General features: G+C 36.3%; 1 protein-coding gene across 14 annotated transcripts; it reads right to left on the bottom strand.

Moving 5' to 3' along the window:
- Positions 1-331: 331 nt before the first annotated feature.
- Positions 332-9,505, bottom strand: LOC120007780. 14 transcript variants are annotated; one of them, XM_038858224.1, is made up of 20 exons: positions 9,399-9,492; positions 9,277-9,316; positions 9,131-9,209; positions 8,747-8,852; positions 8,594-8,668; positions 8,083-8,247; positions 6,957-7,102; positions 4,881-5,084; positions 4,576-4,757; positions 4,325-4,451; positions 4,002-4,199; positions 3,431-3,478; positions 2,670-3,305; positions 2,454-2,558; positions 2,013-2,086; positions 1,868-1,919; positions 1,378-1,464; positions 1,193-1,236; positions 910-981; positions 332-829 (listed from the first exon to the last, which is right to left on the bottom strand). In XM_038858224.1, exons 8-20 carry the CDS (start codon positions 5,034-5,036, stop codon positions 697-699), a joined length of 1,914 nt encoding a protein of 637 aa, XP_038714152.1. In that variant the 5' UTR covers positions 5,037-5,084; positions 6,957-7,102; positions 8,083-8,247; positions 8,594-8,668; positions 8,747-8,852; positions 9,131-9,209; positions 9,277-9,316; positions 9,399-9,492; the 3' UTR covers positions 332-696. The 14 variants fall into 14 exon arrangements, with proteins under 14 accessions (XP_038714152.1, XP_038714145.1, XP_038714150.1 ...); XM_038858217.1 differs by having other exon boundaries at positions 9,131-9,316; positions 9,399-9,505; XM_038858222.1 differs by having other exon boundaries at positions 8,747-9,209.
- Between the last annotated feature and the right edge of the window lie 250 nt (positions 9,506-9,755).

Genomic DNA, 9,755 nt, shown 5'->3' with positions numbered 1-9,755 from the left:
ATAGGGGATGTCTATCAAAAATTTTGAACTACAGGACACATCTAGAAATAACCTAAACCATAAGGAGTATATGTATCTGTAAGGGGAAGTTGTGGTAATTTGAGTCTAATGCATGTTGTGGTAAGTTTGCAGACAAAACATTTACTTATATAGTTATATATATATATATATATTTTTTTTTGTCTGAACGTTTACTTGGATTAGACTGTCATTCATGTGGTTGAAAAAATGTGGCAACAGAGCCCCTGGAACAATGAACATTCTGCATCTGTCAATGGGATTGTAAGAGGACAAGACTAATAGTTTCAAGCAATTGATATTTTGGTACTGTCAAATGAGTTCTTGAGCAAACTAATTATTAGAAGATTTTTGAGTTCTGAAATTATTCAATTCTCACAAGATAGCAAGACTACAATCTAGTGCAAGAAACATTCATGTGAACAAGCTAAAGTCTCTTTCCAGCCAAACTGCTGCCTTTACGCTCGGGTAACACCAACAAAAAGCTGCTTTTGCATGTCATTGCCGCTGCCGCGACATCGTACACAGCCAGGATCAAGATGATACATCCTTTCACCAACAAATCTGGCACCAGCCTAAGGCAGCGCAAAGAAAATGTGGAGAGGTTCCTGCAAGCGATCAAAGTATTTGGCCTGTTGCTAGATGATCTTGCGCTCCGCCCTCCACACTTGGTCATGATCATTTATCATCTTCCTTCATGTTGTCATCTGTCCTTGTTGCATCATCCTCCGATATGTCGACTTGGACAGCTTTGTCAACCATGGCAGCATTCACAGTTTTGCCGCCATATTTTATAGTCCCTCCTCCACTCCTAAGAGAACATCATACGTGGTCAGGCAAACATACCAGGAGAAACAGAACTCCGAGCTCATATATTTGTTGGAAACTAACCTTTCTTTGGATAAATTGGCACTTTGTTTTTTGCCCGATTCCAACTTTGCTTTCCCCCTTTCCTTTTTCAGTCTGGTCAAAACTAATAAGTAAACATGCATATCTAGCGCAATAAAAATCAACAAGAACTAATAAGAAACAAATGACGTTACAAGAGGGATATGAATACGCTTTAATGTTTCTAAAGCGAATTCATCACCGTGACAACCAGAACAACCAAGTGGAAACAAGATAACAGACTACACATAAGCATGACCATATCAGGTAAAGAGCAACTACTTACACATTAGCCACATTTTCTGGTTCTGTAAGACCAGTTTCCTGCCCCTGTTAAGAATATCAGCACAATAGCGTCACAAAGGAATGAATTCAAGAAGAAAAAAAAATTCAAGCAAAACAAATTATTCCCATGGCCAAATTTTTTAGCAGAAAGAAAACAAATTTAGGAATTGAAAGCAAAACATTTACTTGATCTGGCAAAGCATCATCTCCGATCAATTTCCAGCACTCCTCTCTGAGATTTAGCACCTCTACATCCCCGTCAACATATAACACCTGGGTAAGAAGCACCAACAAAGACATTAGAAGCTATATTGTACAGAAACAAGGAAATGGAAGAGAGCAACAATTTAAAATAATAAGAGAGTTGTTGAGTACGGCAGCTCGCTGGTCGTCTCCATCAGCAAGTATATATTATGATTCTTATTGTTTTTCAGGAGAAGAAAGTGGGGGGACAACCATCTAATGACTAATGGCTCAATGTTGTGATAAAGAAAAAGATGGCTGTGATCTAGCAGGGTTGGGGCTTTATACAACTTCCTTACAGCATAAAAAGAGGAAATAAAAAGGAAAAGGACAAAATTCCAACCAAGCAAAGAAAAGATTGGAAAGTTTTTAAAAAATATGCGCAAGAGTAAAACTTGCAATAGAGAATGAAATACTGTCATCTTCTTCTTACCTTATGTTTTTCTCCGATAGGGTCATATGAATCAACCACACCTTCATAAAAACTGTAGAATAGAAAATTGCTTTTTAGAAATTAAGCCTAACATATGCCCTGTGCTGTACAAAAGATAAAGGAACTATTTGACTTGTGTACTCACGTCTTGTCTAATGGCCACCAAACCTTTATTCTGTGACCAACCAAGTTGCCACCATGATGAGGCATTTCAGAAGCCTGAATAAGAGAGGAAAATACATAAATTAAAATTGGAAGGGTTGAAAATGGAAGGATGGTGTTAGGAAGAGCATCAGTATCTGGAAGCAGAATTAGTAAGATTACTGGAAACATATATATCTTGAATGGAATTAGGAGCCTGATTACTGAAAAAAAAAATATTGAAATTTAAACTTTCATAAACTGATAGAATGAAACAAGATGATGTAGCATAAGACTATATATATGTGTGTGAGTGTGTGATGAATCTAATATTTTAAGGACAGAGAATTATGGACAAGAACCAATAATTTATCTAGTTTGCACCAGAGATTGCTAGTCAGAGACTCAGAGGACTGAATACATTAGTCTACAGCCAAATCTGTACCTCTTCCTTCTTCATGCTATGCTTCTTTTTCCGTTTATATACAAGTGTTTCCTTCCGGTTATTTCTGTCACTATTGGGTGATCTACTTGCAGTCTTGGACATATTCTGCACAGTTAACAGAAGAGAATGGAATAGTCAGAACTTCTGGAACAAAGACACGTGATACAGGCACATATAAAACCAAATAATTACATATCCCAGAGATAAAGGTGTCACCTCAGAAGCCTCTGTGAGATGCCGCTTTTGTTGCTTTTCTTCCCGTTTAATTTGCTCTAGAGTTTCCGCTTCCAGGCTGATGTCCATCAATTGTGAACCTTTTTCATCAGCCTGAGCCCTCGAGTTATTGCCCTTTGACACTGAGGAGGGAGTAGGATCAGCAGCTTGACTCATCATGTTGTCGTTTTTCTTTGGCCGGCCCCTTTTGGAATAAACTTTTTCAGGAAGCCTGAGTTTCTGGGTTTGGGAAGAAGCCCCTATACCTTCACCAACTTCGGATGCAGATTCCAGAGGCTTGGTCACTCTTTCATTTCTTAACGGCGAAGTTGCCTTCTCAGAAACTGGCATTTTAGAAGACGAGCGATCACTTCCTTCATCAGGATGCTTCACATGACGAGGAGCCTTTGGAGTTTTTGTTCCCCTAAACATCCATGAGTAATCATAGCCTTCCTCGGGTTTCAGCAAGGAATTAGGCCTCCGCCTTCTTTTGGACGGAACAGGCACAGGCTCAATTGTTGATTTACCTTCTGCTTCAGCACTAGCAGGAGCATCTATGCTTTTGGCTTGTTGTCCAGCGAGAGAACAGTGCTCCAATGGTTGTATGGTGCCAGCACCTACTGAGAGCTCCTTTTCCACCTGAAATAAATTATGCAGGGATTATTTTAAATGAACAGAAAGTATAATGTAAAAAAGGAGAAAGCCAATAGGATTTGTCAAATCTTTATCAGCAATTCATAACTTCATGAGGGACAGCTACATACCTGAGCAGGCTTACTCGAACCTGCCTCATTTGCCAGCTTGTTTACCTGCTGGATCATTTCAATGTAAACAATCAGAACCATCAAAAGTAACCAACCACCATTCACAGCCACTAGCATAATTTGAGAAGGAACTTGGTAAATAACGAGCCAGATCACCTGGCAGGCTTCCCAAAAAAATTATTACATTTTCTTCAGAAGAACTTTTGAATGTTTGATGAGGTGAAAGGTACAATGTTCATAAATTCCAACGAAAAACTGCAGAGGTACTGGATGTAAAGAAACAGAAAGTTCAAGCAATCAAAAACAGCTGCCCCCTACAGATGCCATCCATATCATGAAAATAAAAGGGAAGATAAAAGGAACTGATAGCAGCCAGAGAATCCAGTTCGTCCTCAGTTGATGTGAAAGAAGATACTAGGATTAAGATACAGTATATGATGCAAATTCTTTGTGACTTCACTGAATTCATTTATGCAGTTCCTTCTGTATCATAAATTCTGTGTCTCCAATATGCCATAACCAAAGGTAGCATAACAAGAATACAACGCTCAGAACAAGATAAGAAACGCACCACATGTTCTCCAGACTCACTGCCATGATGAATACCGAGAAAATGAGAGTGGCTTTGGTATATGGAAGCAACTATCGTAGGATAATCATCCAAAGCGATGCCAGTAGACTGCACTGCTTCCTTGAGATATGGTTTCAGCTTAGCTGCGCAGTTGGTGAGAATTTTCTCCCCAAGCTTCCATGACATTGGAGAACGACTCTGGAATCAAAAAATGAAACCCCACAATTACTTATCAAAAAAAAAACCATCTTAATGAATATTATGTCTCTGGTGTATCTCTGTTTGCATTTCTGATTGTGTAAAAATTAGAAACAACAAATTACCTTATTTTCTTTCATTACACTAGCCAAAAGAGGACCGAGAAGATCCAAGGAAACTTCCTGGCTTTCCTCTATGATCATGGTCATGATAGTCTCCATAGCTCTAATAACTTCTTGCGGATGATTGGACCTTAGACATTGGAAAAAAAAAGGGCACGAGTTACTGAATTATTAAAAGAATGTAAAGTAAGTATCAAACTATGACAATGTCCACGCCAAAAGATTCAAAGAGAGAACTATTAACAATCTCTTACCTGATGACTTTGAAGAAATGCTGAAACATCTCAGCAACCAATTTGTCACACTCTAGGTCCAACATCAGCAGGAATGACCTGCTCCTTGCGACCGTATCAAGAATTGATATTGCTTTGTTATAGCGGTGACCTGACGTAAGGGAGAGGCTTTCAAAAGCAGCAACTATGAGCTCAAAATACTCCTGTGTATCAATGTATTAGAAAAGAACACTACATTAGACCCAGGAAAAGAGGATTTCAATGCCCTTGGTGACCAAGTCTGCTAGACTCGTAAATGTGAGATTGATTTGATCAGTTAAGAGTACCTTCATGTGATCGTCATTATAAGGAGCATCTGGGGCCATTATTCTTGTGATCCCACTGAAGCATTCTCCAACTGAGACCTTCACATCCATGTCTGAGTGCTTTAATAGGTCATCCCTAATTAAAGCCTTCATCAAAGGAAAAAGCGCATCTTGCATGGAAGTGGAGGGTGCTTGCTCCACATTTGCAAGGAGGTGCTCAGCTTTCTACAAGATTCAGCAGACCAAGAAAATGAGTCCCTCAACTCGTGTAAAATATCAAAACATTTAAGAGAGGTATAAGAGAACTTTAAACAGAAAATTATCACAATGCACAAAAAGACACCAGAGTACAGATACTATACGAAAAGTGAGCTATTTCATATTAAAAGCCCAACGAAGCAATGAATTTAAGAATGTTTCATGGCAGTAAACCATGGGATGTAAACCTTATTAAAAATATAAAATTACAGGGTCTATGAAGAGAGTGCCTATTAGATCATCATTCTTTTTCTGATCTGTCAAACAAAGTAACACAAAGCTCCTCCAACAATGATAAAACCCAATCAATTTACCAGTCCCAGTGTAACATTGCAAGTGGAAAATGTATCAAAGCCCGAAAGATAATTGCACATGCATATGCAAGAGATGAAGGTGACTGACAACCAATTTGACAAAGAAAACTCATGTAAAGCCATCAGAGCATTGATCAATAAATGAATATCAACCCTTGTTCCAAATTCAACATCGTCATCAACTTTTAACATGAACAGGCAATTTGAAGGAATAAAAGGCCTCATAACATATCCACAAAGGCACAAAATGATTAACCGGAAATTATCTACACTTGCTCCAAATTCAACATATAGGTCAATCATCGAATGAAAATTGCAACAATCACATAAAAGAGAAGGGCCCTCACATCAAGAAGAGTTAGAAGCTCATTAGTTGAGGGAGGAGATTTGAGGAGGTTCAGGAGGTCATTGCCAGCCTCAATGAGTTGCATCTCAATGTTATTCTGATTCTGAGCCATTTTCCGCTCCCACAGTTAAAAAAGACTCAAACTTTATATCTATCTCTGTTCTCTGTATGAGTGATTACAGATTGGGTACTAAACCACACAAACCACTCCTATGTATAGCCCAGAGAAGGAAGAGACCCCAAAAGCAATTATAACGGTACAACTCATAGCAGCTAAATTTAGGGGAATTAGAAAAAGTGTTGAGCATGCAAGCAGAGGAACCAAATTTCAAAACCAATACCAGAAACCATCTACCTAACTAGTTTTTGTCTAATTCAGGGGTTTTCAAATCCTATACAGGGTTGTTGGGTTTTGCTTCTTTTCATGTTTGGAATTTTCTTCCTTTTTGAGTCTCTGAAATTTAATACCTTTCCATAACCCACGAGATTTTGCTCTCATAAAGGTTTTGCTCCTTCACCCCTCCTTGAGAGTGAGAGTAGCAAGGGAGAGTCTTCATTCAGAGGACTCTACATAATTAAGTGCCCTTCAATATTAGGGTTTCACCCATTGATTGGAATATCTATATTTTGGTTCAATCTAACAAATGACAAGAAAATTATACTAAGGATTATTAGAGCCTTTAGAGCCAACAAACTTTCTCAACCAGAGTAATAGAGTATGAATCCATCCCCAAAGAAAAACAAAAAGAAAGCACAGGAAAAATGTGACTCACAATGAGATGGTCAAAAAGCATGACATTTTCTTGTTTTTGGTTTGTTGTGAGTCAACAAATGGAAACCCAGAAATTTAATGCTAGTAAAAAACAAAAAATTCTTCACATTTTTTATCAATCCCCCTCCCAAGCACAATTATTACTCCCTCCAAAATCCCCCAAAACCCCTTCCTCCCAAAACCTTCGCAAGCCCCACACTCCCTGTCCAAACAAGGCTTGACTAAAACTAAACAGATCTTCTAAACATAAGATACCCAGTATACATAACTAGTGCTCTATACTGTGCATCAATCAATTTCTGAACACAAGAGACAAAAAAATGTTGCTTAATCTAGTTCATCCAGATAGAAGATGCTGTGCACTAAACAACTAAAGCATTCCATAAATTTAAAGTGCTAGAATTTACCTATTCATCATAATTTTAAAAATAAATTAGAACCCACAGCATCAACTCCATCTCCATAAAGGCATACACGATCCATGATGATGAAAAATTGCTTCTGCAAACATGTTTTGGTAGACTGTGCCCCCCCTATGTACATGACTGATCAACTGCATCATAAACAATAAAAAAAGTGATTATTAGCTCATACATATTGGGAATAAGAAATTATATAAATATAATATAAAAAAAAAATTATATAAATATATCTCACATAATTTTTTAAATTTATAATTATCATGTTCTAATAATGTAATCTTATAAGTTGAATAAAATTAATATTGAAATTATATAAGTATGTCTCACATAATTTTATAAATTTATAATTATCATGCTCTAATAATGTAATCTTTTGAGTTGAATAAAATTAATATTATATATATGTTGCAGTTTTCGAAGGTGCATTAATATTTCTTACAAAATAAAATCTCTTGGCCATTTTTTGTTTTTCAAATATTTTAAGTAATTCTTGAGAATTCATTTGATCTACTTCTAAAAAAATGTCTTCATATTTTTATCTTCAGAAAATTTAAAGAAAACAATGGAAAGGCTTCTAGATGGTTTTACTAACAGAAAGCATGTTCTAAAACAATAAAAAGTAGGCTTTGAGAAATTATTTATTTTACTATTTTATAACAAAATTAAAACTATTGAGGTTCATGCCTTAAAAATGAAAATTCTACATAAACCTGCATTAATCAGGTATAATTGAACTAAATTATTCTTGAAAAATATCATTTTTTCAGGCTAAGAACAAATCATCATTTAATTAACCAGATCCATGTAAACGAGGAATTTCTTTTCCAAGATCTTAAAAATAAACATAAAAGATAGAACACCAAAAAAATTCTCACAAGCTACATACAACAGAAGAAAGATTAACATCTAATTATTCTTGAAAAATATCATTTTTCCAGGCGAATAACAAATCATCATTTAATTAACCAGATCCATGTAAAAGAGGAATTTCTTTTCCAAGATCTTAAAAATAAAAATAAAAGATAGAACACTGAAAACAAATCTCACAAGCTACATACAACAGAAGAAAGATTAACATCTTGCAAAGAAATTCCTATGTTAGAATACTTACAACAATGTTTTTGTTTTTTTTTTTTTCATTTCGAGGAGGATTTAGAAAACGTCTTCTGATCTCGATAAGAACCTTTCTGCGTATCATCAATTCTATCATATGCAAGCGGCGAGAGCGCCGCATCCGCATCGAAGAGTATATTGAGATTAGGGTTTTCGCTAATCACTGTTGCGAGAATATAAATAGGTAAGAGTAGCACAAATCCTAAAATGCAAAGTACATAAACGACAAATATTTATGTAAAATGACGTCGTATGAACATTGTCCAAAAATAACCGTCATAAAGTTTGTTGTGCTGCTGGTGCTAGCGATAATAATATTTTTAAACACAACAGAAAGTAAGGTCACCGTCAACAATATGTCAGTGCAGAATCGCAAACACACCAAAATGAGAAAGAAAGAACAAACTAGAGCCTCTACAGCGTTGTCATTCATCTCCTTTTCCTAAGTTGCATAAACAATCCCAAGAAAGACCCAAATTCAAGCTTGAAATGGCAGTACTTACAAGTACCTTGGACAAACACTTTTGCCAACCTCTTCAGTATGATCTCTTCCAGCTCATTCACAGAGAAATTCAAGTCCATATCTGTATAGAAGCATATGAATTAAATATGAATAAACACTTTATAGAAACATTATAAACATCACATTAACTCTTTCGTACACGAAAGTTTTCTGAACTTTGTTGCCTATAATGATGTCATGAGCCTGTTCTTTGTCCATACTCATATCCCATTTCATGTTGCAGACACAGATTTTAGGAGTTGCAACTATTGCCAAAAAAAACAAAAGTCCAAGCAAATGAGACCATAATCATGAGATTATGAGATGATGATAGTTCTTTGCGTAACTGTATTTCAGAACTAAAAGAATGTTAACAATGATTTTCTGATCAATGTTAAAAGATCTACTATCACCGAGGAGGTAAAGACGAACAAAATGCAGATTCCACATGTTAAAAATGCCTTAATAATAATATATATCAAAGCTGGCAACTGAAAATGAAAAGCTGGATGGATAAGCAAGCAGTGCATAGAAGAAACAAAACCTGGAGCAATTAACATGGGCCAGTTGGACATAAGATGAAGGCATGCAACAAAAGCTTCCACTGATAACTCGAGCAGAAGCTGCAATGAGATGTTTGATACTTCCAGTAGAAGATGAAGAATACATGACAATGATAATAAAACGAACCTATTGAAGTCGCATTTTTCTAGCAACAATATTTTGTTTTCTGTTACAGGAAAAAGCACAAATGAAAGGCCATGACTCACAGCATGCGGAACCTGAAACTAAGAAAGAAGGCAAAACATTACCATGGCCAAATCTAAAAGTCGCCACCAAGTGCATATGCACCACCAACTCACTTCCTTCTTATAAAGACGACATCTATTCACCCTATCTTTCCGTTTGCTTCCAATCTAACAGAGAAAGAGACTTGAATCATGTTTTCCATTTATTCAATTATGAGTTGTCTATTACTGAAGCTACTTCCATGATCAGTTAATAGAAAATATAGGCCAGGAGAAAGGGCAATCCAATTGAGGCACTGCGAAATTATAGGAAAAAAAAAAGGAGCACTAAACAAACCCAGCAAATTAGATTCAAAATCAATTTTCCAACTAAGCAGTGAACAAAGAACATTGCGCACCCATAAGACAAAGCTCACTTTC

This window comes from Tripterygium wilfordii, chromosome 10 (assembly GCF_013401445.1).
Source record: "Tripterygium wilfordii isolate XIE 37 chromosome 10, ASM1340144v1, whole genome shotgun sequence".
In the NCBI taxonomy this organism is placed as follows: Eukaryota; Viridiplantae; Streptophyta; class Magnoliopsida; order Celastrales; family Celastraceae; genus Tripterygium; species Tripterygium wilfordii.
The sequence above is the reverse complement of the archived record's forward strand: the minus strand, read 5'-3'. Positions and strand labels throughout refer to the sequence as shown.

Coding starts and splice junctions, on each gene's coding strand:
- LOC120007780 (XM_038858215.1), bottom strand. CDS start 5,889: ATGGCTCAGAATCAGAATAACATTGAGATGCAACTCATTGAGGCTGGC. Junction 3,306..3,430: donor GTTCGAGTAAGCCTGCTCAG/GTATGTAGCTGT, acceptor AATTTATTTCAG/GTGGAAAAGGAGCTCTCAGT. Junction 982..1,192: donor CCAGAAAATGTGGCTAATGT/GTAAGTAGTTGC, acceptor AGTTTTGACCAG/ACTGAAAAAGGAAAGGGGGA.